The 27,500-nt window shown below is 56.7% G+C and overlaps 2 protein-coding genes and 1 pseudogene across 13 annotated transcripts in view; 2 read left to right on the top strand and 1 right to left on the bottom strand.

The window, feature by feature from the left end:
* Nucleotides 1-1,720: 1,720 nt before the first annotated feature.
* On the top strand, nt 1,721-4,213 carry LOC139359786 (mitochondrial inner membrane m-AAA protease component AFG3L1-like; annotated as a pseudogene).
* Nucleotides 4,214-7,205: 2,992 nt separating this feature from the next.
* LOC105488883 (dysbindin domain containing 1) lies at nt 7,206-21,232 on the bottom strand. Of its 2 annotated transcripts, none has more exons than XM_071083719.1 (4): nt 21,068-21,232; nt 10,837-10,983; nt 10,337-10,477; nt 7,206-8,839 (listed from the first exon to the last, which is right to left on the bottom strand). In XM_071083719.1, exons 3-4 carry the CDS (start codon nt 10,407-10,409, stop codon nt 8,682-8,684), a joined length of 231 nt encoding a protein of 76 aa, XP_070939820.1. In that variant the 5' UTR covers nt 10,410-10,477; nt 10,837-10,983; nt 21,068-21,232; the 3' UTR covers nt 7,206-8,681. The 2 variants fall into 2 exon arrangements, with proteins under 2 accessions (XP_070939820.1, XP_011751698.2); XM_011753396.2 differs by lacking the exon at nt 21,068-21,232 and adding an exon at nt 20,656-20,845.
* The window catches only part of LOC105488882 (growth arrest specific 8), a 34,853-nt gene continuing 27,810 nt past the window's right edge, over nt 20,458-27,500 (top strand). For 5 of the 11 annotated variants that reach the window (XR_011616202.1, XR_011616201.1, XR_011616203.1 and 2 more), the window contains exon 1: nt 26,379-26,487. Coding sequence is in view for 2 of the 11 variants with exons in the window: in XM_071083707.1 (XP_070939808.1) it covers nt 26,485-26,487 (3 nt within the window). In the remaining 9 variants the exon portion in view is untranslated. Of the gene's footprint in view, nt 20,577-20,972; nt 21,109-26,378; nt 26,488-26,538; nt 26,558-27,500 lie in introns of those variants that run through there. The other 6 variants (XM_071083714.1, XM_071083718.1, XM_071083716.1 and 3 more) reach the window with 5 other exon arrangements.

A 27,500-nucleotide genomic window follows, 5' to 3' on the forward strand; every position in this document is an offset into this window, starting at 1 on the left:
GCAGAGACGGGGTTTCACCGTGTTAGCCAGGATGGTCTCGATCTCCTGACCTCGTGATCCGCCCGTCTCGGCCTCCCAAAGTGCTGGGATTACAGGCTTGAGCCACCGCGCCCGGCCGGAACCAATTTTCTAAACCAACATATGGGACTTGGGATCTACCAATAGCTTTCATGCCCCTTCTGGGAGCAACATTTAGAAATTGAAAGGGATAGGCCTTCCAGGCCATCAGAGGCCCAAGGAAGCATATTAGAACCAGGTTTGAATGCCTACTGTGGAGGGCAAAGAAGCTTTCTTCCCTGAAGGGAAAGGATGAGATTTCCTGGGAAAAGCCTCCTGGAAGCTGTAGGGACCTTCCTGAGCCTCCTCAGGACAGGACTGTTGTGAGAGGAGTGAACAAAGTGGATTTCTTTTTTTTTTTTTTTTTTTGAGACGGAGTTTAACTCTTGTTGCCCAGGCTGGAGTGCAGTGGCATGATCTCGGCTCACTGCAACCTCTGCCTCCCGGGTTCAAGTGATTGTCCTGCCTCATCCTGAGTAGCTGGGATTACAGTCATGTAGCACCACACCTGGCTAATTTTTGTATTTTTAGTAGAGATGGGGTTTCACCATTTTGGTCAGGCTCGTCTGGAACTCCTGACCTTAGGTGATCTGCCCGCCTCGACCTCCCAAAGTGTTGGGATTATAGGTGTGAGCCACTGTGCCCAGGCTTACGGTGCATTTTCTTCAGCTTGGTGGGGAGCGGTATCCATCTCTCTCTTCAGCTCAGCAGACTGTAGAGTGGGCTGGGTCACAGCCTCCTGCAGCTAGGCCAGCTTGGGAACTGGAGTCAGCTGTGAGGAAGGGTCTCCGGAGGCTGCCAGACCAGGCAGTGCCAACACGGCCTTGCTTGGCCTGGCTCTCCCTGGTGCAGTTCTGAGGGTGGAGAATAGGGAAGTGGCCAGTAGCCATCCTTCATGGTGCACCCCAAGCTGTGAGAGCAGACATTGGTCAGGTGGAAGAGTGTTCTAGCTGCTGCTTCTTTATGTAACCATTTATCGAAGCATAATGTATACATAAAGTACTTATGATACTGAGTATCTCAAAGCAAACACTAAAGCTGCTGCCTTTTTTTTTTTTTTTTTTTTTTTTTTAAGTGGAGTGTTGGGATCTTGCGCTGTCTCCCAGGCTGGAGTGCAGTGGTGCGATCTCGACTCACCGCAAGCTCCGCCTCCTGGGCTCAAGCAATTCTGTTGCCTCAGCCCCCCAAGTAGCTGGGACTACAGGCACGCACCACCACGTCCAGCTAGTTTTTTGTATTTTTAGTAGAGATGGGGTTTCACTGTGTTAGCCAGGATGGTCTCGAACTCCTGACCTTGTGATTTGCCTGCCTCGGCCTCTCAAAATGTTGGGATTGCAGGCGTGAGCCACCGCGCCCGGCCAAAGCTGCTTATTTTTATTTAACTTAAAAAAATTGGCCGGGCGCGGTGGCTCAAGCCTGTAATCCCAGCACTTTGGGAGGCCGAGACGGGCGGATCACGAGGTCAGGAGATTGAGACCATCCTGGCGAACACGGTGAAACCCCGTCTCTACTAAAAAAATACAAAAAACTAGCCGGGCGAGGTGGCGGGCGCCTGTAGTCCCAGCTACACAGGAGGCTGAGGCAGGAGAATGGCCTGAACCCGGGAGGCGGAGCTTGCAGTGAGCTGAGATCCGGCCACTGCACTCCAGCCTGGGCGACAGAGCAAGACTCCATCTCAAAAAAAAAAAAAAAAATTAAAAAAATTTTTTTATAGAGATGGGATCTTGCTATGTAGCCCAGGCTGGTCTCAATCTCCTGAGTTCAAGTGTTTCTCCAACCCTGGCCTCCAAAGTTCTGGGATTCCAGGTGTGGTCACCGTGTGCTGCCACCAAAGCCTCCTGAGGGCTGTCCTGGTGTGATTAGAGGGGTTTGAGGAGGGCTGGCTGTGCCATCTGTGCTTTTCCTTTGTCCTGTTACCTGCCCGTACACTGGGCTGTTAGGGCACTGAAATCATCCCTCTCTGTCCTGTCATGCTGTGCTGTCATTTTTAGTCAAACCAGAGGATATGGTGCCTTTCTGTGTTTCACATGCAGCTGTTCCCATTGGCTTCAAACGGGCCTGTTTTAAGGCTTCGTGTGAGGTGTGTGGGATGTGGGTTTCACTGCAAAGCAGAAGGCAGCATGGAGCTGGGGCTTGGCCTCTGCTGTCTGGTATAGACAAGCCTGGGGATCAGGTGTAGCTGCAGACACGGCTGGGCGCAGAGGGCGGGACCTCATTTCCAGCCACCTACTCCTGCCCTGCCTCACTCCCCTGGGAATGTGATGTGTAGGTCTTGAGAAGAAGACCCAGGTCCTGCAGCCTAGTGAAAAGACAACTGTGGCCTACCACGAGGCCGGACACGCGGTGGTGGCCTGGTTCCTGGAGCACGTGGACCCCCTGCTGAAGGTTGGTCTTCCCACCCTGAGTGAGTCTGCCCGGCAGGCTGGGGCCTGGAATGTCTGTGCCAACCTGTGGTCATGTGGGCATGGGACATTCAAGGGTTGGCCCTTTAACTTTTTAAGGAATATACTGCTCTAGAATTTGTCAGAAGAACCCTTTGGGGTAGGAAGGAAGAGCACTGGGTTCCAAATGGGGCCTCGGCCATGCGACTCCAGGGGGCAGCCTCAGTGTTAAACCCACCTCACTCCTGAGCTCTGGGTTCCACCATTGGCCCCTCCAGAGCCTCTGCAGGGCAGGCAGAGCAGAGGTGGTTTCCATGTGAAGCCCCCAAAGGCGGGTGCACTTCTCGGGGCATCCCCATGGTGTACGGGGGGCCTGGGTCAGGCTCTCTTCTCTCACGTTCCAGTAGAAGGACCTGTGGTCAGAGCTAGGGTCAGGTGGCCTGGCCGCTCCAGGGTGGCTCCTGGAGGAAGCGGGGACAGTGTTTGGGGTGACGAGGGCATGTGTCCTGTCCTCAGGTGTCCATCATCCCCCGGGGCAAGGGGCTCGGCTATGCCACAGTACCTGCCCCGGGAGCAGCACCTCTATACCCGGGAGCAGCTCTTCGACCGCATGTGCACGATGCTCGGGGGCCGGGTGGCCGAGCAGCTGTGCTTCGGGCAGATCACTACGGGGGCTCAGGACGACCTGAGGAAGGTCACCCAGAGTGCGTATGCCCAGGTAAGGGTGGGCGTCCCCCAGCGCGGGCTGCAGGAGGCTTTGTTGGGCACAGGCTCATCCTGGGTTCCGCACTTGCAGATTGTGCAGTTTGGGATGAGTGAGAAGCTGGGCCAGGTGTCCTTCGACTTTCCCCGACAAGGCGAGGCCCCAGTGGAGAAGCCGTACAGTGAGGCAACCGCCCAGCTCATTGACGAGGAGGTCCGGTGCCTCATCAGCGCTGCCTACAAGCGCACCCTGGACCTGCTGACACAGTGCCGGGAGCATGTGGAGAAGGTGAGTGTGGGCCGGGCGCAGTGGCTCAAGCCTGTAATCCCAGCACTTTGGGAGGCCGAGACGGGCGGATCACGAGGTCAGGAGATCGAGACCATTCTGGCTAACACGGTGAAACCCCGTCTCTACTAAAAATACAAAAAACTAGCCGGGCGAGGTGGCAGGCGCCTGTAGTCCCAGCTACTCCGGAGGATGAGGCAGGAGAATGGCCTAAACCCGGGAGGCGGAGCTTGCAGTGAGCTGAGATCCGGCCACCGCACTCCAGCCCGGGCTACAGAGCAAGACTCCGTCTCAAAAAAAAAAAAAAAAAGGTGAGTGTGGCTTCTGCCCAGACGGTCGTGGGTCCCATGTTGGGTCACGGTCAGGCCACACCCATCCTCGAGCTTGCTTAGGTTTGGTCTGTGAGCATGTCCTCAGAGCTGTCTGACAGGTGGGCCGTTGTTTCCAGGTGGGCCAGCAGCTCCTGGAGAAGGAAGTGCTGGAGAAGGCAGACATGGTGGAGCTGCTGGGCCCTCGGCCCTTTGCGGAGAAGTCTACGTATGAGGAGTTTGTAGAAGGCATGGGCAGCCTGGAGGAGGACACGTCCCTACCCGAGGGGCTGAAGGGTTGGAACCGGGGACAGGAGGAGGAGGACATGGAGCAGCCTGTGCAGGGGAGCCCTGCATAGCCTGTGGCGGTGCCTGCACCTGCTGCTGGGTGGAATTCAGGTGACTGCCACTTACCTGGGGCCTTTGCAAAGCAGCTGTGGACTCTCACCCAAAACAAATTAAAATGTGACAACTGTGAACGGGTGTTTTAGATCAGGGTGCTCTGAGCCCACATGCAGGGAGTGGGAGTGGACAGAGGGGGTACCCTGAGTCCCTGGGTCCTGCTGCTGGAGGACAGTCGGGTCCAGGGTTAGATGGGAGAGGCCCCAGGGCTCTGGCCCCTGTGGTGCTGAGGCTGGCATGAGTGTAGCTTCAAGAGGGACTTGGTGGGGCACCTTCCGTGGAGGCGTGTTGATGTGGCCATAAAGTCACTCAGAGGAGCCTGGGCCCAGCACAGAAACCCTCACAGTTTGGTGGAATTCAGAAAAGGAGAGCGTCAGCCAGGTATCAAGGGTGAGTTAAGTTTTTTTTGTTTGTTTGTTTTGTTTTGTTTTGTTTTGTTTTGTTTTTGAGACGGAGTCTTGCTCTGTCACCCAGGCTGGAGTGCAGTGGCCGGATCTCAGCTCACTGCAAGCTCCGCCTCCCGGGTTTACGCCGTTCTCCTGCCTCAGCCTCCCGAGTAGCTGGGACTACAGGCGCCCGCCACCTCGCCCGGCTAGTTTTTTTGTATTTTTTAATAGAGACGGGGTTTCACCGTGTTAGCCGGGATCGTCTCTCGATCTCCTGGCCTCGTGATCCGCCCGTCTCGGCCTCCCAAAGTGCTGGGATTACAGGCTTGAGCCACCGCGCCCGGCCGAGTCAGGTTTCTAAAGCAGCTGTTTGGATTGGTGGAAGCTGATCTGTTGATCTGTCCTTAAAAAGGATTAAAAAGGAAAGTCCACACCACCCACAGGTGCGTGGCTGAGGCGGGAGGAGGAGCTGTGGGGCCTCAAACCTGGGTTCCTCATCCGGGCACCCCCCACCCCCGCCTGCACCTTGGCTCCGTGGCAGCACTGCTCCGAGTATGAGGGACTTGAGTTGCTTAAAAAACCTGGCCCCTGTCCTTGGGTGGAGGTGCTCTCACTGCAGGATGTATCTGGGTCATCGGTTCGGTTCCTGTGATCCCTTTTGGTTGGAGTCCTGGAGAGGGAAGCTCTGCAGGGCCCCAGCCGGCTCAGGGGTGTTTGTGGAGAGGCCGTGGTCCTGAAGCCTCAGCACGCGGCTGCCTCTGACCCTGGTGCCTGTTCATGAACCCTTTTCCTGGGGTTGGGTAGCTCCTAATTTTTGTTAGGGAGGCCCCTTCTGGGCTCTGAGCTCCAGGCCCTTTGGTGCCTTGAACTGAGGGAGGCTTTGCTTTTTCTTACCTGGGGTGTGTGGGACTCGGTGAGGATGCCCCTTGCGCTGTCTCCAGTACGTGACCTACCTCCGGGATTCACTGGGGTCAGCAGCAGTGTCAGCCTCAACCATGCCTTGGGGTGGGGGGGATGCGTGTCTAGGTCACCTGGGATGGGACCTGGGGGATGCCCATTTGCAGATGTCCTGGGCGAGCGGTCGTAGGAGGAGGCCCTGCTTGTGGGTCACCTGGGATGGGACCTGGGGAAGACGCCCTTTTGCAGATGTCCTGGGTGAACAGCTGGAGGAGGAGGCCCTGCTTGCTGCCCTGGGCACTAGTTGTTCTCAGCCTCTCTCTCGACCTAGGCCAGATCAGACACTGGGGTTTTGTAGTACATTTTATAAACTGCTTGTTACGTTGGCCTTAGAGCCTCAAAAATATAATTTCCAACTGGGGGTGAACATGTTCAACTTTTGCCGTTTGTAAAATGCATGTCATCGGACTCAACAACTCTCCAGCACTCAACCTTCATCATGGCCTCCACCAGACCCAGAGTAGCTGAGCCACTTGGGGTCCGGTTGGGGCCTGGTCTCAGGTCCCTCAAATGGAGGTGGGGGTGCTTCCTCAACCCCACCCTGCCCCGGTGACATCGTGGCATCTGGTGGCCTCCAGGATGCACGGTGGTCATGGGCTCATGGCTCCGGCCCCACTGTGGTTCCCTCCAACACCCCTGGGAGAGCCTGGGTGTCCGTTTCATCACCTCCCAGCCGGCTGCACGTGTCTGGGGTCCTTCACGATGATCTGGGTGTGGGATCCTTGTGCCTCCCCTACCGGGCTGTTCCCTCCAGACCTGTCTGCTCGGCACCTGCCTTCACCCTCACCTCTTCAGGGCTGTCACGCGCCTTCCCCTCAGCCTTCCTGCATGTGTCCTTCACAAGCCGTTCCTTATGTCAATCAGGAGTCGTCTCACCCCCTGAATCAGACACCATTTTCCACGGCCTTTTCCCCCGTCCTGGGCGTGACCTGCAGTTTGCCTCATCAGTCTGTCGATGGTAGCTCAGCTGCACCTTTGCTGAGAAGCTCCATCGGCCAGAGTGACACCTGCGGGTGCTGCTGTCTGTGCTGTGGTGGTCTGTGCACCCTGCGGGGACACGAGCCTTCAGCCCCTGTATTTCTCAGCCTGCCTGCCTCCCTCCCTCTGCCAGAAGGGAAGGTGGAATGGGGTGGATTGCGTGTAGCTGCCGGTAGCTGTGCACCCTTTCCAGGAGGTACATCAGACAGAGGCCGTTTTCTGGGTCCATGGTCGTAGGACACCTGACTGAGAATGTTCATGTGTGGGAGGCCCCAGGCTTCTCCCCTCAGAGCCCAGCACGGAAACACAGACCCATGGGTCTGGCAGAAGGGAGGTCAGCCCTGGCCAGGCTCCGTGGCTATCTCATTTCATGAGTAGTGACAGTGGACAGGAGTTTAGGCCGCATCTGGTGCCTCCGCATGACCAGTGCCAGTGGCGTCTGGGACAGGAATGTGTTGAGAGCGACTCCTTTGCTGGGGAGTGACTCCCTCCCCTGGCCTGGGCCACCTTTACGAACACGTGGGGCAGGACTTTCACTTCCTTAATGATTCCTTCTGTTGTGTAACTTTGGGACTAGAAATCCAGGACACTCATCCCCCAAATGGGACCCAAGTGAGCACAGCAGAGCCCTTGGGCTGCTGCAGCTGGAGAATGATCAGGGCATGGAGCCCAGGACAGCTCAGCCCACACCCCTCAGCAGGCACCTCACGCACTCTGGTGTTGGAAAGGAAGAGACTGCAACCAGGCCTTTGAATGCGCAGTGATGCTTTAATCCCACTGTTGCAAACGAGCTCTGTGGAAGCTCAGCAGGAAGGATGGAAGACGGGGAGGAAGACCTGGCGGGTGGAGGTGTGGCCAGGGACACAGGCTGCCTTTATGGGACTGAAAGAGAAAGCTGCCTGGCTCTCTGTGACTGGAAACCAGGGAAGGAGACCTGGCCGAGGCAGGAACTGGGTTTACCAGCAGTGCTGAGAGGCAGCGGGTGGCTCAGAAGTGGGAGCAGGTGCCGCCTCTAAAGTGCCGTACACAGAAGGAGCTCAAGGCATGCCTGGGGCATCTCCAAAGCTCTACTGACAGTGAAGGCCAGGAGCCTGTTTTCCTTCCCCAGAAGTGTGCTCATGGGAAATGGGGCTGGGGCAGGTTGGCTTGCGGATGGAAAGTAAGCTTACACTTTCGTATTAAACTCATTCTTTGACTTGCTGTCAGGCGGGAAGCCCGTTCTGTGAGCTTCAGCATATAAGCATTGGGAGGGCATGAGCTGGGCCCCCAGACACCCCAGAGCAGAGGGAGCAGGGCCTGTCAGCCTCCTCTGCTGCTGCCGGACACAGACCCACGGGTCCCATGGGCCCCAAACCTTCCCAGCAAGTTTAAGGGCTGTGGGCAGGCCGTGTAACCGGGCAATGGGATGTGAGCAGAAACGAGGATGTGGCCTCATAGTGGGTGCAGGACAGGGAGACAGTGAACCCCTCCCCGAGAGCATTCCAAGGAGGTGTCACCAAGTTTCCGAGGCAGTCTGGTGATATTTGGTGTTCTGAGCTAAGGAGGGAATGGACTTGCCTGTCACGCAGGGACCAAGAGAAGCAGGTGCAGGTCTTAGAGCTGAGCCTTGGGGAGGGGACCCTAGTGAGACAGTGCCTCGTGGAGTAGAAGAAGGGGCAGGATGGAAATCAAGGTGGGAATTTTGGGGCCGCTCCTCCATGTGCTTTGCTGGACAGCACATTGTCCCATTAGCCACTACCAAACCTGCCTCTGGCTTCTGAGCTTGGTAGCACAGGTAAGCGCGGAGGTTGGAGCAGCCCCCGGAGTTCCTGGAGTGGCTGTCACAGGCCTGGGTCCCCCTCACCCCAGGGTCGCCATGGGCCACTCCACTCCTCACCACGTTTCCGGCAGTGACTCTGTGGCGTCTTCCTGACTCAGGGCCCAGGAACAAGCTGGACATAAGGCCACTGGGCTGTGCTTGTGCTGGGTCTCCCAGAGGCATCCAGGGGCCCCATGTGTCCCCCAGGAAAGCCGGCTGGTCTCCACGTGAGGCTAAGACCTGTGCCCAACAGACAAGGCAGGCCTTGGGGCTGGCAGGGGGCTGCCCCCAGGGTGTGTGTCAGGAGGTGACGGCTGGAGCCTCGTGGGGGTGCGAAGTGTGTCTGCTGGGTCAGGACTGCCCAGATCTGCCATCGTGATGTTCTGACTCCAGCCCTGCAGGAGCTGGAGGGCAGGCGGAGATGGCTTAGTCCTCCTGGGGCCTCTCCACAGTGAGAAACGTGTCCAGGACTGTGGCCTGCCGCTCAGGGTCACCTAGGGGCTGCTTCTCGCGGTTCTGCTCAGCCCTTGTCCTCGTCCAGGAAGGGGAGCGCAGGCAGCCAGCCCGGAGCAGCGGGTGCAAACCTAGGGGGGTGCGGGCAGGGCAACTCAGCGTGGCTGAGAGGCCTGGGTGAATGCAGGAGGGGCTTCAGGTCCCGCTGGCCTCCTGGGCCACTCCTGCCAATGCTCTGCACCGGCCCCTGCGCCTGGCATGCACACATCTACCTCTAACAGGAGGCCCCCACCACACACTGGCCCCACCGGAGTGGTGGGCATTGTGGTCTGGGTGGGGCCTGGGCACTGCTCCCCAGAGTCACTACAGCCCAGGCTGAGCCTCTCCTGTGTGGTCAAGTGACCCTGGTGGGGCCTCCCCAAACCACCCCCTGGCAGGTGTCCCAGCTCAGCCAACCACTCCCGTGAGCCCTGCAGGCCTCTTGGAGCCTCTGCCCCATCATGGGCCTTGTGTCTCCGTGGTGCAGGCTCTGTGGGGCTGGGGATTCCGGTGGGCTGGAGTCTGAGCCCCTCACTCCACCTCCCCAGCCACAGTAGCACATGCCTGGGCTCATGGGCTGGATGGGAAGAGTTGCCACCAACATGGAGATGGTGGGAACTGGCCAGGGTCAGGCAATGGCCGTGTCCTGGAGGTGAGCTGGGGGCTGACTCACCAGGCCCCATTCCCTCCCAGACACCTGGGGCTGCAGCAGCCCAGGACACACAGGCCGACACCCCTTCCTGACACCTCCAGGAACCAGGGGAGCAGCTGGCCGCTGGCAGGATTCACAGTGGGGCTGGTCCTTTTAATGAGGTCCTGAGTGGCCTGGGGGGTGGGGAAGCAGAGGCCGGGCCAAACTGTCCCACGCAGGGAAGGCTCGGCCCTGATGCTCTCACAGTTATCACTGAAGTTCACACAGGTCACGTCAGTGTCCTTCACTGGCCATTGTTAGAAGAGACTAAGGTCACGCTGTCACAGCCTCAGTGGTGAGTCCTGTGCTCTGGTCATGCTGAGCACGTGGCCGTGCCGGGGGCCGTGCTCGCAGGCAGAGTGAGGACACCGGAGCTGAGCACGTGGCCGTGCCGGGGGCCGTGCTCGCAGGCAGAGTGAGGACACCGGAGCTGAGCACGTGGCCGTGCCGGGAGCCCTGCTCGCAGGCAGAGTGAGGACACCGGAGCTGAGCACGTGGCCGTGCCGGGAGCCCTGCTCGCAGGCAGAGTGAGGACACCGGAGCTGCCTTCAGGCCAATGGCAACACTCCATGGGAATCAGAGGAAGTTAAGTGAGCTGAGGAGGGGCCCGGGCTGGTGATCACCCCCACCTTTCATTCTTGGCCCAATTTATAATGAAAATTCACGTTCATTAAATTCTGCTTTTGAGGGGACAGTGGCTTTAGCCTTCTGTCTGTCGTTCACTTGAAAAGTGAAGTTTTAAGCAGCTGTGATGGGGAAATTGCTTCAAGTTGGGCAAATAGCAGCGTGGTGAAATGAAGTGGTGACGGATTCTTGCTAAAACACACGCACCCCTCCCAGGACTTCCCAGGGGCCTCAGCCCACCGCGCACCCCTCCCAGCCCCGATGCCGGCCTCACCTGCTGGGGACTCGGTGTGGAGGTTCTCGTCGTCCGAGTCAGCAAAGACCTCGGCCAGCTCCTGGTCGGACATGTCGGTCAGCTCCGTGAGGTCCAGGAGGTCGAAGTGGACCTCCAGAGAGGAGACACTGCTCAGAGGCTCTGAGGGCAGAGAGGGTACGGTCAGCCCTCAGGCCCTCCCCCAAGGCTGCTTAGAGCCCTGGGGGTCTAGGAGAGTGTGCGCTGTGTCCTCCCACAAGGCCGTGGGTGAACCACAGCTTCCCGCAAAGCCCAGCACCATCAGGATCTGATGGGTGTTGCGTATACTCATGACTAGAAGGCTTTCACTTGACAGATGGTGCAGCTGAGGCCCAGAGAACCAAAGCTGCAAGAGTCTAGCGTACAGCGCTGGACCCAGAGCCCCCAGGAGTGTTTGGACAGGAGGTGGACCCTGCTGCCTTGTCTCCTGGGGGAGCTCACGGGGTCCTCATAGAGTGCACTGGGCAGGGAGCAGTACTTACGCCTCCTCTCCGTGACCTGCAGGAGCCCCGGTGCTGGTATTGGGATGCCCCCCACCTCCTCCTCCACAGGCGTGTGGCCATTGTCCCCTGTCCCGTGGGCTGGGACGCCCAGTGCAGCCTGCAGCACCTCAGCCTCCTTAACGATCTCTGCATCCAAAGACACAGGGTGTTACCTTGAGACCCACAGGGCTCCCACATCCCTCCAGAACGCGGGGCTGGGTGTGAGGACTTGGCACCTCCAGTCCTTTGAAACTCTGGGCAGTGACCAGCAGGTGATGGGATGGCTGGGCTTGTGACCTCATGCCTGGACCCCAGACAAGGGGTTGGGGGGCTTCAAGGAGGCTGCCCCTTCCCCTTGGGCCCGGCCTCCCCTAGTGAACAAGGACTCTGAGATCCAGATCACCCTTGGTACTCAAGCACCCGTGAAAGCAGCACCATGCAGGCCTGGAAGTTCCACCAGGGCCCGCGTGGCTCATCCCAGTGCTGTCCTGGCCTCTGAGTTCTGGCTCAGCCCAGGGTCCCCTGAAGGATCATCCGTGAGTTTCCATGCCCAGCCTCTTGGTCCCCTTCAAACCAGAACAGCCCCTCTCCACTGTCCTTTTAAAAACCAATGTTGTATTTGAGTTCAGAATAACACATTCTCATTAAATGAAAGTTAGAAACCAGGAGGAATAGGGAGGCCTGCCATTCTGTGATCACTTAGCCACCAACCACGCCTCACAGTCGAGCAAATATTCTTCCAGGTTTTTTCCTTTTTTTTTTTTTTTTGAGATGGAGTCTCTCTGTCACCCAGGCTGGAGTGCAGTGGCTCAGTCTCAGCTCACTGCAACCTCTGCCCCCTGGGTTTGAGCGATTCTCCTGCCTCATCCCCCTGAGTAGATGGGATTACAGGCATGCACCACCATGCCCGGCTAATTTTTGTATTTTTAGTAGAGACGGGGTTTCACCATATTGGCCAGGCTGGACTTCTGACCTCAGGTGACCCATCTGCCTTGGCCTCCCAAAGTGCTAGGATTACAAGGTGTGAGCCACGGAGCCTGGCCTCATTTTTTCACAAACGTAACTGTTCCTTTTTGTTTGTTTGTTTGTTTGTTTTAAGACAGAGTCTTGCTCTGTCACCAGGCTGGAGTGCAGTGGCATGATCTCGGCTCACCGCAATCTCCACCTCACAGGTTCAAGCAATTCTCCTGCCTCAGCCTCCTGAATAGCTGAGACTACAGGTGCGCACCACCATACCCAGCTATTTTTTTTTTTTTTTTTTTTTTTTTTTACTCGTGATCCACCCGCCTTGGCCTCCCAAAGTGCTGGGATTATAGGCGTGAGCCACCGCGCCTGGCCCAACTGTTTCTTTTTTATACTTAACAATTGTTTTGTCAGACGAGAGCAGGAGGCCCCTTGGCTGCTGACCCAAAGCTAGAGACATTGGCAACTCTTACGTCCATCCCTCCACAGATCCCCTCAGCCCTCCCCAGCTGCTCACCCTCTCATCCAGGGCCACATCATTCTAGCAGCCACCTCACTTGCCACAGGCAGCCAGAGAGTCCTGTTAGCCAGAGTCAGGCCTGTCCCTGGGGGCATGCTCCCCTTTGGCCTTAGGCCCTGCAGGTCCATCTCTTAGGGAAGAGACAAAGCACTTGCTTTTTGCCCCCACCCATTGCCCCTGCAGGAACCTGTTTCCAGATGGCCCTCCTTCCCTCAGCTGCTTCCTGGACCCTGCGTGGCAGGGGCCTTCTGGGGACACCAGCACTTCCCCCCTGAGTGGGTGCTCAGCACACGCTTGTCAGATGGACAGGTGCCCTCCTGCTTCTGCCAGGAGCACCCTGAGGACCCTGTGAGGTATTTTTGGCAGCCCCCCGTGGTGAGCACTGATCATAGCTGGATGTGCTTGAAGCCGAGGGGAGCAGCTGGGATTCGGTGCCAACAGCTGCCTGGGAGGGGTGGGCCTGTCCTCCCCCATGGCACTAGCTGGCAGCCTAGATACTGCCAGGTGAGCCTGGTGGGTCTGCAGCGTCCGTCCTAGCGCACCCCCACCTCTCCCCAGCGGAGCCAATGGAGCTGCAGGTCCGCAGGTGCCCGGCCTCCTGAGTGAGGAGCACCAGTGCAGGGCTGGGAGGTCCCCATTGGCTTAAGAACTTGGCAGTGTGGCTGAAGGCAGGTGACCTGGCAGCGAGCCGAGTGTTAGGCTCTGCCTGGGCAGCAGCCCTGTGGCCTGACGGTGGCCCACCTGCCTCCTGTCTGAGGAGCCGAGTGCTGTGTCATCGCATGGCCCATTTCAGGCCTGGGGGTTGGGCAGGCTGGATGGGGCTCGCAGAATCTGGTTTCTACCTCTCCACTGGCATCTGGAATGAGGTTTCTGAGCATCCTAAAGGGTCAAGTTACTGGTGTCTTGGCCCACCCCCAAGTCCAGCAGGGATACCTGCCTGCCCAGAGGGCACAGGGGACAGGGGATGAGATGTGGACTCTGTTGTAAGGCTGTGAGCAGGGGGACCTCCCGGACATCAGCAGGAAGAAGGCTGCTTGACCACTGTCCGTAGCGCTGAGGGGGCGCCCAGGGGAGGGAGACCCAGCCTGCCCTTGGGCCCTTCCTCAAGGAGAAACAGTGTAGCCCGCAGCCCCAGGTCCCTGCCCACAGTGTGCTCATGTCCCGCTGGACGGTGCTGTGGTCACCGTTCCAAAACACTTCCACACAACTCAGAGTGGTGGCCATGGCTGCAGAGGGCGTAGCTCTGTCCCAGCCTTGAGTCTCAGGAGGGTGCTGCAGCTGGCCCTGAGGGTGCAGCAGGGGCCTCAGACCTGCCAGGTCCAGGACAGAGCAGGGGCTGTCCCTCTGGCACAGCTGATCCAGAGCCCTGAGAGCAGGTACGAGTGGGGAACCGAGGTGCAGGGTAAGTCACTGGCCAGGAGGCCCTGCTCTCAGGATCCCCAGCTGAGGAGGCTACAGGGGCTCTTACCTCCCCAGGTTTATAGGCCAGGCATGTCCCCCATGGGCACCCTCACCCCAGAGCAGGACTCTGGGGAATAGCCCTCAGCTCCACCTCTGTCCCTCCCTGCCCCTCCTTCTGTCCTGAGGGGCACCCCCTCCTATTTTTTCTTTCTTTCTTTTTTTTGAGATGGATTTTTGTTCTTGTCCAGGCTGGAGTGCAATGGCGCGATCTCGGCTCACCGAAACCTCTGCCTCCTGGGTTCAAGCGATTCTCCTGCCTCAGCCTCCCGAGAAGCTGGGATTATAGGCATGCACCACCATGCCCAGCGAATTCTGTATTTTTAGTAGAGATGGGGTTTCTCCATGTTGGTCAGGCTAGTCTCAAACTCCTGACCCCAGGTGATCTGCCTGCCTCAACCTCCCAAAGTGCTGGCATTATAGGCTTGAGCCACCGCGCCTGGCCTCTCTCTCTCTCTTTTTTAAGAGACAAGGTCTCCCTGTTGCCCAGGCTGGAGTGCAGTGGTAAAACCATAGCTCACTGCAGCCTCAACTTCTTCGGCTCAAGCGATCCTCCCACCTCAGCCTTCTGAGTAGCTAGGACCACCACTCCTGGCTAATTAAATTTTTTTCTGGTAGAGACAGGGTCTTGCCGTATTGCCCAGGCTGATCTCGAACTCCTGGGTTCAAGCGATCATCCACCCTGGCCTCCCATCCCCTCCTCTCTGGCAGCCCCCTGATATCAAGGAAACCTGGGGCAAGAGCAGTTCTGCAGAGAATCTCTGTGGGGACAGCACCCTTAGAAGCAGGGTGGGGCAGGTGGTTCTGGGTTAATAATGACTGCTGGGTGTGGTGGTACACACCTGTGTGGCGGCTACTCGGGAGGCTGAGGCAGGAGGACCGCCTGAAACCCAGGAGGTCAAGAATGCAGTGAGCTATGATCGTGCCACTGCATTCCAGCCTGAGCAACAGAGCAAAACCCTGCCTTAAAAAAAAAAAAAAAAAAAGGCAGTGGCTTATGGTTTTCTAGGACAGTCCCAGCATTCTGTGTTTATTGACTAACTCCATTCTCATCTCACCCTAACTCCCAGCAACATGGGGAAGACTCTGAGATTTGTACTTGAGAGGAAGAAGCTGAGGCACAGAGTAGCTCAGCATCTGTCCCCAGCATGCAGCACAGGGCTGGCCACAGACACAGCTGGAGCTCTCAGCCATCACCTGTCAGCCTGTTCCTGATCATGGCGTGGGGAAGGGAGACAGGGATCCTGGTTCAGGGCCCAGCAGAGGGAGCAGAAAGTCCCTCACTTGCTGGCTTAGGTTCCCTGGGTCCTGACCCTGGGGGAAGTGGATCTCTGAAGGAAGGTGGGACAGAGGTAGAGTCTCCCCTTGTAGCCCCCCTCTCACTGGGCGGGGCCCATCATCCAGACGAAGGCTCTCATTCATTCACCAACCAAGACTTCTGAATCGCCCTCCGTTCTGGGGACATGGCCTAGACAAACTAGATGATTCCTGCCCTTCTGAGGGGCAGTCAGTGCAGGGAGCAGTGTGGGGCTGTGCTCCCATTTTAGGGAGGGTCTGGGGAGGGTGCTCTACCGAGACTTGGAGGAGAAGCCTGCAGGTGGGAGGGAGCCGTGTGATACTGGGGGGACATGCATAAGGGCCCTGAGCAGAGTGCATTTGAGGACAGCTGGGGGCTGTGAGGCAGGGCAAGGGTGGGTGTGTGCAGGTTGTGTGGACCTTGTCAGGACTTTGGTTTCTACGCCGAGTGAGCTGGAAGAAGCTGCTGAAGGGTTTGAGCTGAGTGGGACAGCATCTACCTGAATTTTTTTTTTTTTTTGAGGTGGAGTCTCACTCTGGCGCCAGGCTGGAGGGCAATGGCGCAATCTCTGCTCGCTGCAAACTCCACTTCCTGGGTTCAAGCGATTTACTTGCCTCAGCCTCCCGAGTAGCTGGGATTACAAGTGTGCACCACCATGCCTGGCTAATTTTTTTTTTTTTTTTTTTTGAGACGGAGTCTCGCTCTGTCGCCCAGACTGGAGTGCAGTGGCGCGATCTCGGCTCACTGCAAGCTCCGCCTCCCGGGTTCACGCCATTCTCCTGCCTCAGCCTCCCGAGTAGCTGGGACTACAGGCGCCCACAACCGCGCCCGGCTAATTTTTTTTTGTATTTTTTAGTAGAGACGGGGTTTCACCGTGGTCTCGATCTCCTGACCTTGTGATCCGCCCGCCTCGGCCTCCCAAAGTGCTGGGATTACAGGCGTGAGCCACTGCGCCCGGCCAATTTTTGTATTTTTAGTAGAGACGGGGTTTCATCCTGTTGGCCAGGCTGGTCTTGATCTCCTGCCAATACCTGCATTTTTACGATGAGGCCAGCAAGGCACAGTCCAGCGGGAGGTAAGTCTGCAGGCACTGCTCCCACCATCCTCCATGTATGCTGGGTGCCCTCTGCTTGTGCTGGGACAGGGACCCCAAGCAGGACCTCAACCAAACAGCAATCCCCTTCCCCATCTTACACTGGAGAAGGGGCATGGGAATGCCAGCAGTCCTCATTATAGATCCTGGGGTCCCAAGGGACCACAGACAGCTTCTGGGACAAAGCTCTAGCCCAGTGGAGCGGCACAGCAGCCCTGTGTGGAATGAATATCATAATTGACAGTGAATATCATAATTGAAGCATCTTTTCGGCCCGGCGCGGTGGCTCACGCCTGTAATCCCAGCACTTTGGGAGGCCAAGGCAGGTGGATCACTTGAGGCCAGGAGTTCGAGACCAGTCTGGGCCAACATGGCAAAACCCCATCTCTACTAAAAATACAAAAATTAGCCGGTGTGGTGGTGCGTGCCTGTAGTCCCAGCTACTCAGGAGGCTGAGGCAGGAGACTCACTTGAACCTAGGAGGCGGAGTTTGCAGTGAGCAGAGATCATGCCACTGCACTCCAGCCTGGGTGACAGAACGAGACTCTGTCTCAAAAAAAAAAAAAAAGCATCTTTTCATATTTCTACATTCCTGAGACAGCAACGCATCTGTAGCTAATGGTGTCAGCATTGATGGGATTCAGTCCTGTAAGCATTTGAAGCCACCAGGTATCTAGTCTGATCCTTCCCCACCTCCCTTTGGCAGTGGCCTGGTCTTTATTCTGTAAACTCTGGTGCCTTGGCCTGTGTTGAGGCTTTGGGGAAGGAAAATTTGGAAGATGCAGCTTTTCCCATCAGGACACTAATTTTTTGGCCAGAAGAATGTGATGCCAGGGACACACAAGACCTGAGCACCCAGGAGGGGCAAGATTGATCTTGGCATGACGAGCGTGCAGCTGCTGTAAGGCATGCTCGTGATTCCTCTAGTGACTGAACCTACCGTGTAATACTCACAGCATACAAATACGTGTTCGTTAACCATATCAGTAAAGCTGTGGTCAACAGCAGGCTATTAGCAGTTAAGTTTTTGGGGAGTCAAAGGTTCTATGTGGATTTCAGACTTTGAGGGAGGTTGGCGCCCCTAACCCTTATGTTGTTGATGAGTCAGCTATACACGCATGTCCACAGCGTGATTTGCAGGAGCCCAAAGTGGAAGCAATTGAATGCATGTCAGTGGCTCAATGGATAAACAAAATGTGATTCAGCCCAAGAAGGACTGCGGCACCGACACAGGATACCACGTGGATGAGCCTGATCACCTCATTTGAGTGAAAGCCAGGCCCAGAAGGACTAATACTGCATGACACCGTTCTTACGAAGTGTCCGGAATAGGCAAGTGCATAGAAATCCGATCAGTGATTGTCAGAGGCGGCGGCGGGGGTGGGGGGCAGTGGAGAAGGGGAGAATGGGTATGGGTTTTTTTTTGGGGGGGGAAATGAAGATATTATAAAATTAGATAGTGGTGGTGACCTCACAATTTTGTGAATATACTAAAACAGTGAGTTGCACACTTCAAAAGGGTGAACTGTATATGTGAATAATATCTCAATTTAAAAACAATCCTCAATGGAAACAAAGGCTGATCTGGGCTGGAGTTGATACTCGCATACATTGTGAGTCAGCCACGCACCAGACCCCCAGGCTCAGCCCCAGAGCAGGCTGGGACTGGGTAGAGCGAGAAGCATCAGCTCCAAGCAGCTTGTATCTAGTTCCTGGCTGCATTCCTAGGACCGAGCACACAGTAGGTGCGCAGTGAACAAATGAGGGTGAATCAAGGAGCCCACTAGCCCACGGTTAGTAAGGAGCTGTGCTAGGAATCACCCAGGCCTGTCTGACACCCTCTCAACAAGCTTGTGGGGAGAAGAAAATTTCTCACCGGTGAGACCTGCTGCTTTTCCCAGGGTGGGAACCAGAGGCTCAATGCTAGGCAGGCATGGGGGCAGGTGCTGGCAGCCCCCAGGGTCTCCAGGGCCAGGGCAGAGGCAAGCAGGTGTTTCTGATGCCCCGGAAAGGACCCCGGAGTGTGGGGTCACAACAATGTTCTGGTCCTTACCCCAGTACAGCCCCTATCAAGGGGGACCCAACCCCCCTGCAGGGGTTGCTGGTGCCCTGGCTGATGAGTGGGCACTAAAGCAGCATCCCAGTGAGGGAGCCAGGAGTTGGGGTGCCTCAGCCCAGCCCCCAGGCTTCCCTGAGGGCTGATTGCTGATGCCCTGTGCTCTGCTGCTGACCTATTTTCCAGCACATTCTCGACTGGAAAACTTGGCCCAAATCCTGTTCCCTGTTGTGTGCCCAGGGCCCTGCCCAGAGCATCTAGAAGGCACTTGGCACACACCACTGTATGGATGAATGAGCTAATGAAGTGAATGAATGAATATCATAAACTAAATGGCTGCAGGGAAGGCAAGATGGTCGCAGAGGCAGGGGCCACCTGCCGCCCATCCCCCAGCACCTTCCTCTCTGGATTTGGACCCCCAAAGCATTTCAGGGATGCTGGGGTAGCCCTGTCTAGACTCTCAGCCTCCTGAGGATCCCTCTCGTTCTCCCTGTGGTCCCTCGGGCAGACTGAGTTGGGGTGGGTTACAGCCCTGGCTTCCAGGTGGGGCCCTCAGCGAGGGCACACATCACATTCCTGTGCACACATGCACCTCCGTGTTCTACATTTCATATTAAGAAATAATTCCTTTAGGTGCAAAAATAGTGTTTTAATAATGTTTTATAAAAATCGTAGTTTGCAGATATTTCTGATTATCAGTGAAATAATATGTCTAGATTTGGTTCAAACCACTAATGAAGGGAGGTTGGTGGTAGTCTGGAGAGGAGGCTGTGGGCCTAGGGGCTGGGATATCACACATGGGCCTTTGTCATGCTGTTCTCTCTACTTTTGTAAGGTTTTCAAAAGTAAGTGATAAGTAATGACAGTTATAGTCACCAACGTGTGATCTCATGAGGTTCCACAAAGTAGGCATCACTGGCCACTTTGCAGACAAGGAAACAGGCATTGGTGTCAAGAGTGTGAGCCCTCAGAGGACAGGGCCCTATCTTCCCACTAAGTCCCCACCCCAGGGAGGGTACTGCGCAGAGCCGTGACCTGCAGGTAGATACCTGTGCACTGATTGAGTCAGGTATCTGAAGCCCCCAGCCAGTAAGTGATGGGCTCAGAAACTGAACCTGCTTTCTCTGCCTTTTAAGCTGCTGGGAAGTCCTCCTTTTTTCCCAAAGGAGGAGGGAAAAGAGATTAACCTCCACTCCCAAATGCCTTGGGCTTCCACAGCCCTGCAGGGGAAGCAGAGCTGTCTCCACTGACAGACATGGAAATTGAGGCTCAGAGGGGCCTGACTGCCCACAGTTCACAGCTGGAAACAGGTCTGAGACCCCCAAGCCCTCACTCTCAACTTCCAGGCTTCCTATGTCCACAAAGCTGCTATTGGGAAGACCCAGGGGACTGAGACTATCAGTGTTAAGAAAGAAATCTGATCCCTCCCACAAATGACAAAACAAAACCCAAATCCACCAGCCCTGGGGCATTCGTCCCTCCACCTTGGACTGCAGATACACAGGGTGGGTGGACCTGCTCCTCCTGGGGACGCCACTGTGTGTGGCTGGGGGACTGAGAGGTTCCCATGTAGTTACAGAGTGGCAGGCTGGCCTGTGCCCTCAGGTACCTGCTGGCTCCCTGCAGTGGGACCTCTAGGAAACCAGGAGGTGGTGGGCTTGGCTGGGCAGGTGGAGGTGTCCGCAGTTTGCATCCAAGTTCCTACCTAGGCCAATGGAACCTCGAAAGCCCTTTTGGAAAAGGCTCTGGGAAGCGGGGAGAGTCTGAGAGCTTTCTTCCCGTTACCAACTCCAAGGTCCTGCAGTAGGGCCTCCACCATCAGGGCAGGGAGCGCTCCACGCGCACCTACCCTCCCCGGTGAGCGTGCGCCTGGGCCGCGCCCGGACCAGCCACGCTTGCAGCTCTGGAGACCCGGGCAGGCCGCACCCGTGCATGCCCCACGCCCCCACCAAGACGCATCTCAGCCCTTCGCCCCTGGCAGGATCCCTGCCACGGTCTACGGCCCTCGCGCCCCGGACTCACGGCTGGGCGAACAAAGCGGACGCGCTTGCAAGCGACCAGCGTCGCCCCCACGCCCCACCGACAGGGACCCCAAACTCCAGCCTCGGAACGCCCCTCCCCCGCTCCCCGGGTCACCGGCTGACTCTGCTGGGAGGGGGCTCAGGACGAAACTCCAGGCCGCCCACCAAGGAGAGTGCCCGGCACGGCTTCCCGGGCCGGGAACGCAGAGAACAAGGGGGCGGAGACTCGGTCTGTGTGCCCCCAGCCCCGCGCGGGGACCGCGCCCGGGAGGTGCCCCTGGTCCGCCGGACGCCCCCGAGTTGCCAAAGGGGTCTCCCGGGAGCAGCGAAGGGTGAGCCCTGGGGGGAGGGGCTGCGGCTCGCTGCGGGAAAGCGCTGCTCGGGGGTCTCGGGGGCTGGGGCTGAACTCACCTCCGGGGCCGGCGCCCTCCGGGGGCTCCATGCGGCCGGCGGGGTCTGGGAGGGGCACCGGCGACGGCGGTGTCGCCTGGCCCGGGCGCCCCAACAGCTGCGGCAGCTACTCGGCCCCGGCTCCGGGCGCAGCGCATCGGGGCAGCAACCGGGGGGCCGCGGCGGCAGGGAGGAGCCCGCGGGGCGGGGCGCGCAGCTGCTCCCCGGCCCCGGCCCCCTCCCAGCGCCCCCCCAGCCGCAGGACAGGTGCGGCCCCGCCCCGGCCCGCGCGCGCCCCCTGCCGGCCCCCGGCCCCGCGGACGCCTCCCCCGCCGACCCTTCACTCGTGGGCCGCGCCCCGCCGCGGACCCCACCGGGACCCCGCTGCGACCTCCCGACCCTGGCCGGGCGTCCGGGGCTCCTGCGCACTCACTCGGCAGCCGCGCCCGCTTGCGTCCTCTTGTTCTCTTTCAGGTGCGTGCGTGTGGGGCGCCGACTGTGTGCGGGCGCCCCTCGGGGCTGGCGAGGGGCACAGGAGGGGCCTGACTCGGGCGGGTAATGACAGAATCGCAGAGCGCACTGGATGGGGTGAATTAACGCGGGGGGTGGGCGGGGGCGAGGACGTGTACTCGGGAGGCTGGAAGGGGCGGGGTGGGGGATGGGAGGCAAGGAGAGGGCGGCGGGGCCCGGGCTGCAGAGAGTGCCCAGGCAGTTTCGATGAAATCCCACCTCCCAGCAGGCGCTCAAACCCCCGCCGCGTGGGGCCGACTCTCTCAGCGCACAGAGCTCTCGTGCAGTGTCTCCTTGCTTCTCCCACTGATCCTAAGAAGAAGGTATCCTTTCAGGTGAAGCACAGAGACCGTAGGTAACCTGTCCAACGATGCAGTCGGGTGCTGAGAAGCTCTGACTCCAGGCCGGTGCTCTGCACTTGAAACAAAACAAACCAAACCAAAGTGTCAGGTAGGAAGAATTTGTTCCCAGCTGGGAGTGAAAAAGGCAATGAACTTGACAGATGGACTTGAGCGGCCCAGATTGCAGGAAAGGCTGTTTCAGAGGCCAGTGGTCCGTTCAGCTTCCACTAACCACAGTCAGCCCTCAAGGCCCTGGCTGCCCCGCCCAGCCTGACTCCTGCCCCTACTCCGGTTACGGGGGTAGTGCATGTCTTTGAGTCTGGAAGTCAGTGGGGCAGGCTTTTAGTTTCCCTGTTTCTTTAGTTTACAACAAACAAAAACTGCTGTTTAAAAGCCTCTGAAATGATTTCATAACCCACTGGCCTCCTCGCCACCCTGAGGGATGCAGAGCCTTGCCTCTCAGGGAGGCAGTGGAGCAAGCTAGTGGCTGCCCTGGGAAGTGGGAACAGTGCATGGGCGTAGACCACCCAGAATTGTTTGGGGTGGCAGGTTGTTTTTTCTCAAAATGACCACAGCAGTAGTTCTGATCCCCTGTGTCTTCCAGAACCTTCTATTCCCATGAAGACACCCCCACCCATGCTGCTTCTCCGTAAACATTATTGGGGCTTGGGACTGCTCTGGCCAGTAAGGGTGGCAGAAGCGATGTCATGTGACTCCCAAGGCTGGGTCCTGAGAAGCATTCAGCTCTGTGGGAAGGTTCCTCCTGGAACTAGAACTTCCTCCACGTGGTGAGGAAGCCCATGCCACGTGGGAGGACACCTGTGTGTGTTACTGCTGGCGGTCCCACTGAGCTCCCCGCCAACAGCTGGCCTCAGCTGCTGAAGCGAGTGAGCCTTTGAGCTGTCCTGGGGAGGGGTGATGAGTGGGGATGAGGCCAGCTGTCCCCACTTCGTCATGGCCAAGTTGCAGATTCATGAGCAGAACAAATGTCATTGGATTAAGCTGCTGTGTTGTAGGGTTGCTTGTTACGCAGCTGTGGTAACTGTAACAGTCATCATTGTGTGTGAATGATTCCCATTTGAGAGAGGAATAAATGATACAGAGGGGGTCTTGTCGAAGATTGTCCTGCTGGTAATCAATAGGCAGTCTGGGCCGGGCGCGGTGGCTCAAGCCTGTAATCCCAGCACTTTGGGAGGCCGAGACGGGCGGATCACGAGGTCAGGAGATCGAGACCATGCTGGCTAACACGGTGAAACCCCGTCTCTACTAAAAAATACAAAAAATTAGCCGGGCGAGGTGGCGGGCGCCTGTAGTCCCAGCTACTCGGGAGGCTGAGGCAGGAGAATGGCGTGAACCCGGGAGGCGGAACTTGCAGTGAGCTGAGATCCGGCCACTGCACTCCAGCCTGGGCGACAGAGCGAGACTCCGTCTCAAAAAAACAAAAAAACAAAAACAAACAAAAAAAAAAAATAGGCAGTCTGACTCCAGAGGACAGTGTCTATTTGTCTTTAACTTTTTATTAATAACATTAGCAAACACCAAAGGTAGAGAGAATGGCACAACTGACCCACATGTACCTACCGCCCAGATTCAGCGATTACTAACTCCTGGCCTGTGCCGTTGCTTCTCTGTCCTCATTCACTTCCCTCCACTGCTGGGTTATTTTGAAGCAAATTATATACACATTAGATCACTGCATTTGTAAATACTTCAATATTTATCTCTCAAAGAAAGTCCATTTGCTGGAGAATTGACTCATGCCTGTAATCCCAGCACTTTGGGAGGCCAAGGTGGGAGGATAGCTTGAGCCCAGGAGTTTGAGACCAGCCTGGGGAACAAAGCAAGACACTATATCTTCAAAAAATAAAAATAAGAACATAAGCCAGGTACAGTGGCTTGGAGGCTGAGGTGGGAGGATCGCTTGAGCCCAGGAGTCCAAGGCTGCAGTGAGCGATGATTGTATGTCTCAAAAAGAAAAGAAAAGAGAAAGTCTAGTCTTCATAAACACTCTTGTTATCCCAACATCCAGGCCTTCGCTGAGTTGACGCAGTGGCCTGAGGCAGTTTACCTGGTGGATAGTGGGCGGCAGGAAGCATCAGACGTCAGACAGAGGGCAGTTGGTTTGTTTGTATTAACATTTGCTCTGGGATTTTTCAGGAAACTCAGAGCTGCACAGCTTGACACTGAATGAAAGTATCTTAAGCCATATATGTGAAGAAAAGGCTCTTTTCCAAAAATCTGAACTCAAATTCAATATGAAAAGAACAGGTTGCAGTGGGCCCTGTCGGGAGCCCAGGGAGCTGCAATTCAGGACTCCCTAAATGATTCATTCATCTCTGCAGTTCATACCGACAGACCAAGCTGTGCTCTTCGCTTGTGAAAAATGAATACCCTGTCTAGGCTATCCTGAGCTAACCCTCGTATTCTTGCCCTTTTTGCTGAAAGGAATTATTGTTAATATAGCTATTTAATTCAGGACTCTCATCCAGACTTCTGAAGCAAAAAGCCAATCAGCATGAAGCTGCTAGCATATTGGTTTTGTGAAGTAAGTGTTAAATAATAATAATAATTACCCCCACTGTGCTCTCCAGTGTCACCGTCTGACCACCTTATCTCAGGGGGAGGAGGCCCCCTCAGGCCAAGGGAGTCTGGCACAGTGACCAGCCAGACTTCACCAAGGCCTCAGGGCTTACTATAAATAAATCACGGCTTTGTACAAGCTGAGCCAGTGTAGTTCTTCCAACTGGCTGCTCCTCTCCAAGAACAATCAGGACTCGGGTGGGCAAGCAGGAAGTCTCTCATCACAGTGGTTCTCAGATTCCCACCACTGTGTGGGTGCCCGAGGCCTGAGCAAGCCCAGCTCATGTGGCAGCATGAGCTGGACGGGAAGACCTAAGTCCACCAAGCCTTTCATTTCTCACCCTTTGCCCCCAGCACAACTTTCTATGAGCATAGATTCTGGAATCTTCATCCAAGACACACAGGAGAACAAGATCTGCTGCAAGACCTTTTTTTTTTTTTTCGAGACATGGTCTCAGGTCTCACTCTGTTACCTAGGCTGGAGTGCAGTGGTGTGATCTTGGCTCACTGCAACCTCCACCTCCAGGGCTCAAATGATCGTCCCACCTCAACCTCCCAAGTAGATGACCACTTTTTTTTTTTTTTTTTTTTTTGAGACAGAGTCTCGCTCTGTCGCTCAGGCTGGAGTGCAGTGGCCGGATCTCAGCTCACTGCAAGCTCCGCCTCCCGGGTTCACGCCATTCTCCTGCCTCAGCCTCCTGAGTAGCTGGGACTACAGGCACCCGCCACCTCACCTGGCTAGTTTTTTTTTTTTTTTTAAGTAGAGACGGGGTTTCACTGTGTTAGCCAGGATGGTCTCGATCTCCTGACCTCGTGATCCACCCGTCTCGGCCTCCCAAAGTGCTGGGATTACAGGCTTGAGTCACCGCGCCCGGCCGATGACCACTTTTTAAGAAGATGTTAAAGATGACAGCTTACGGCCAGGTGTGGGGCTCACGTTGTGCTCCCAGCACTTTGGGAGGCTGAGGCAGGAGGATCGCTTGAGACCAGGAGTTTGAGACCATTCTGGGCCATAAAGCATGACCCCATCTCTATAAAAAACTTATTTAAAAAAGCTGGGTGTGGTGTCTCACACCTGTAGTCCCAGCTTCTCAGGAGGCTGAGGTGGGAGGATTGCTTGAGTCCAGGAGGTCGAGGCTGCAGTGAGTTGTGATCACAGCCTAGGCGACAGAAGGAGACCCTGTCTCCAAAAAAAAGAAAAGAAAAGAAAAAAAGCAAGAAGCACCTGTTTATGACAAACTCAGCCATCTGGGTGACGTAGATGGTTGTATGTAGGTAACAGGGTGGTTTCAGGGATGGCAGGTTCACTTTAGAAATTGTAAAATGCGGCCGGGCGCGGTGGCTCAAGCCTGTAATCCCAGCACTTTGGGAGGCCGAGATGGGCGGATCACGAGGTCAGGAGATCGAGACCATCCTGGCTAACACGGTGAAACCCCGTCTCTACTAAGAAATACAAAAAAAAAAACTAGCCGGGCGAGGTGGCGGGCGCCTGTAGTCCCAGCTACTCGGGAGGCTGAGGCCGGAGAATGGCGTGAACCCGGGAGGCGGAGCTTGCAGTGAGCTGAGATCCGGCCACTGCACTCCAGCCTGGGCTACAGAGCGAGACTCCGTCTCAAAAAAAAAAAAAAAGAAAAAAAAAAAAAATTGTAAAATGCCTAGCAGTCTTCAGAACAAGAGATTAGTTAGAAAAGGAAAGTGACAACTGTGTGTTTTCTGCAGGGCCTGTCGGAAAGTCTCTGGTTTCTCTTCATCCCTGAGGACTGGGGAGGAGGCCTTTTCAGGAAGAGCAGTTTATTTTTGTGAAAGGGATACGTCCTGATTTCAAACATTTGGAACTAAACTGGAACCTATTTTTCTTTCCTATTTCTACGTTTTTGAGGTGTGTGTAAAGCCACCAGCGCAGCAGCTGGGAGGACCCCTCAAAGCGGGGCGGGTGGGGTGAGTGAATCCCAGCGGGTGGAGTCTTTGCCCAGATTTGAATCTCATTTGGGTGATGTTTCAGAGCCCTGGGTGGCAGATGACCATTTATTCAACGGTCCTTCATTCACTCATCCAGCCACTCCGCACATCTTTACTGAGCACGTGCTCTGTGCTGTTCTAGGCGCTGAAGGACAGAAGTGAACGGTTCTCTCCTCACGGAGCTTAGGTTCCAGCAATAAGCAAAACATGTCCTGCAGCGAAAGGCTTCTGGGCTTCTGGGCTGCCGGCGAGATCTTCCCAACTTTCACTACCGGGTTCCTTCCTGACGCCCGTCTCTAGGGACGCACTCCCGCGGTTGGCAGGGCTGGGGCCCGGCGGAGTCTCGCGAGGATCTGGTGACTTCTCGCGGTAGCGCCCAGCGGTTGCCGGGAAACGGCGTGGCTTCCGGGGGGCGGGCGCGTTGGTCCGGGAGTCGCGGCTGGGCCTGTCCGCTGGCGTCATGGTGAGCAGGGGCTGGAGCGCGGCTGAGGTCCTCGGCAGGGGCCTGGAGACCTCGGGGCAGGGAGGCCTCGGTACACAGAGACCCTGGGAATGGGAGGACTGGAGCGCTGGGTTCCTGGAATTGAGAGCTCGGTGCTCTTGTGAGGGTCTCCGTGGGGCAAACTCAGGATGCTCCTGGCCCCGGGGCCTGCCCGCACTCGGAGCTGAGACCTGGGCTGTCCAGAGCCCTGTGCTCCCTGGGGTGGTCGTAGAAAGCCCAGGACCCAGGGTCCGCAGCGCATGGTCCCCAGAAGAGTGAAAATGCGTCAAGGGGACTCCCATCCTGGAATGGGAGACTCGGTCTGTTGGATCCCTGGGACCTAGGGTTTCACCTCACAGGGGCTTTGCAGCGCACCAGGGTGCCCATTGAATGGAGCCGGGGGCAGGGATTACCCTAAGCCCTTTGGTCTCCGGAATGGAGAGCCTGGGGCACACCAGAGTGGCTAGAGATCCCTCTACACCAAGGAGGCCTGGACAGGTCCAGTGCCCTTGGAGTGCCCAGGGCACAACCTTGGGATACAGGAACCACTGTTCCCTTAGAAAGCCTGGCAGGAGTCAGGCCCAGACCGAGAAGAGGAAGGCGGAGCTCGTGGCCTCATCAGCGCCATCTCTGTCTTTCTCGTGTAAAGGGCTCTCCCTTTGTGATACAGGAATTGTCAGTAACTCAATTTCTGGGCAGGTGTGGCAGGGTGGGTTTCAGCTGGTGGGGGAGGAAAGCTCTGGGAGCCCCACCAAGTCCCTGCAGCTGGCTGTGAAGGTCCCAAATGCTAAGTGATGCTGAACCCTTCCTCTGCGGCCTTTAGGGCTTTCTGATGAGGTAGCCTTCTTGGAGTGGAGGGATTAGAAAGAGAGCAGTGCATTACGAATTAAGATTTAAGTGGATGAGTTTTTTGGCCCAGGAATGGTCTTCTGAAAACAGACTGTGAAAGAAACTACCAAACTAGGCCAGGAGTCTTGGCGCCGTGACTCACACCT

This window comes from Macaca nemestrina, chromosome 18 (genome assembly GCF_043159975.1).
Source record: "Macaca nemestrina isolate mMacNem1 chromosome 18, mMacNem.hap1, whole genome shotgun sequence".
Lineage (NCBI taxonomy): Eukaryota > Metazoa > Chordata > Mammalia > Primates > Cercopithecidae > Macaca > Macaca nemestrina.

What these genes read in the sequence shown, in the direction of transcription:
- LOC105488883 (XM_011753396.2), bottom strand. Translation starts at nt 20,686, where the DNA reads ATGGAGCCCCCGGAGGGCGCCGGCCCCGGAG. An exon ending in GGAGGGCGCCGGCCCCGGAG is followed by an intron (nt 10,984 to 20,655) that starts GTGAGTTCAGCC and finishes CTTTGGATGCAG; the next exon opens with AGATCGTTAAGGAGGCTGAG. An exon ending in CCACACCGAGTCCCCAGCAG is followed by an intron (nt 8,840 to 10,336) that starts GTGAGGCCGGCA and finishes GCACCCCCCTAG; the next exon opens with GTTTGCACCCGCTGCTCCGG.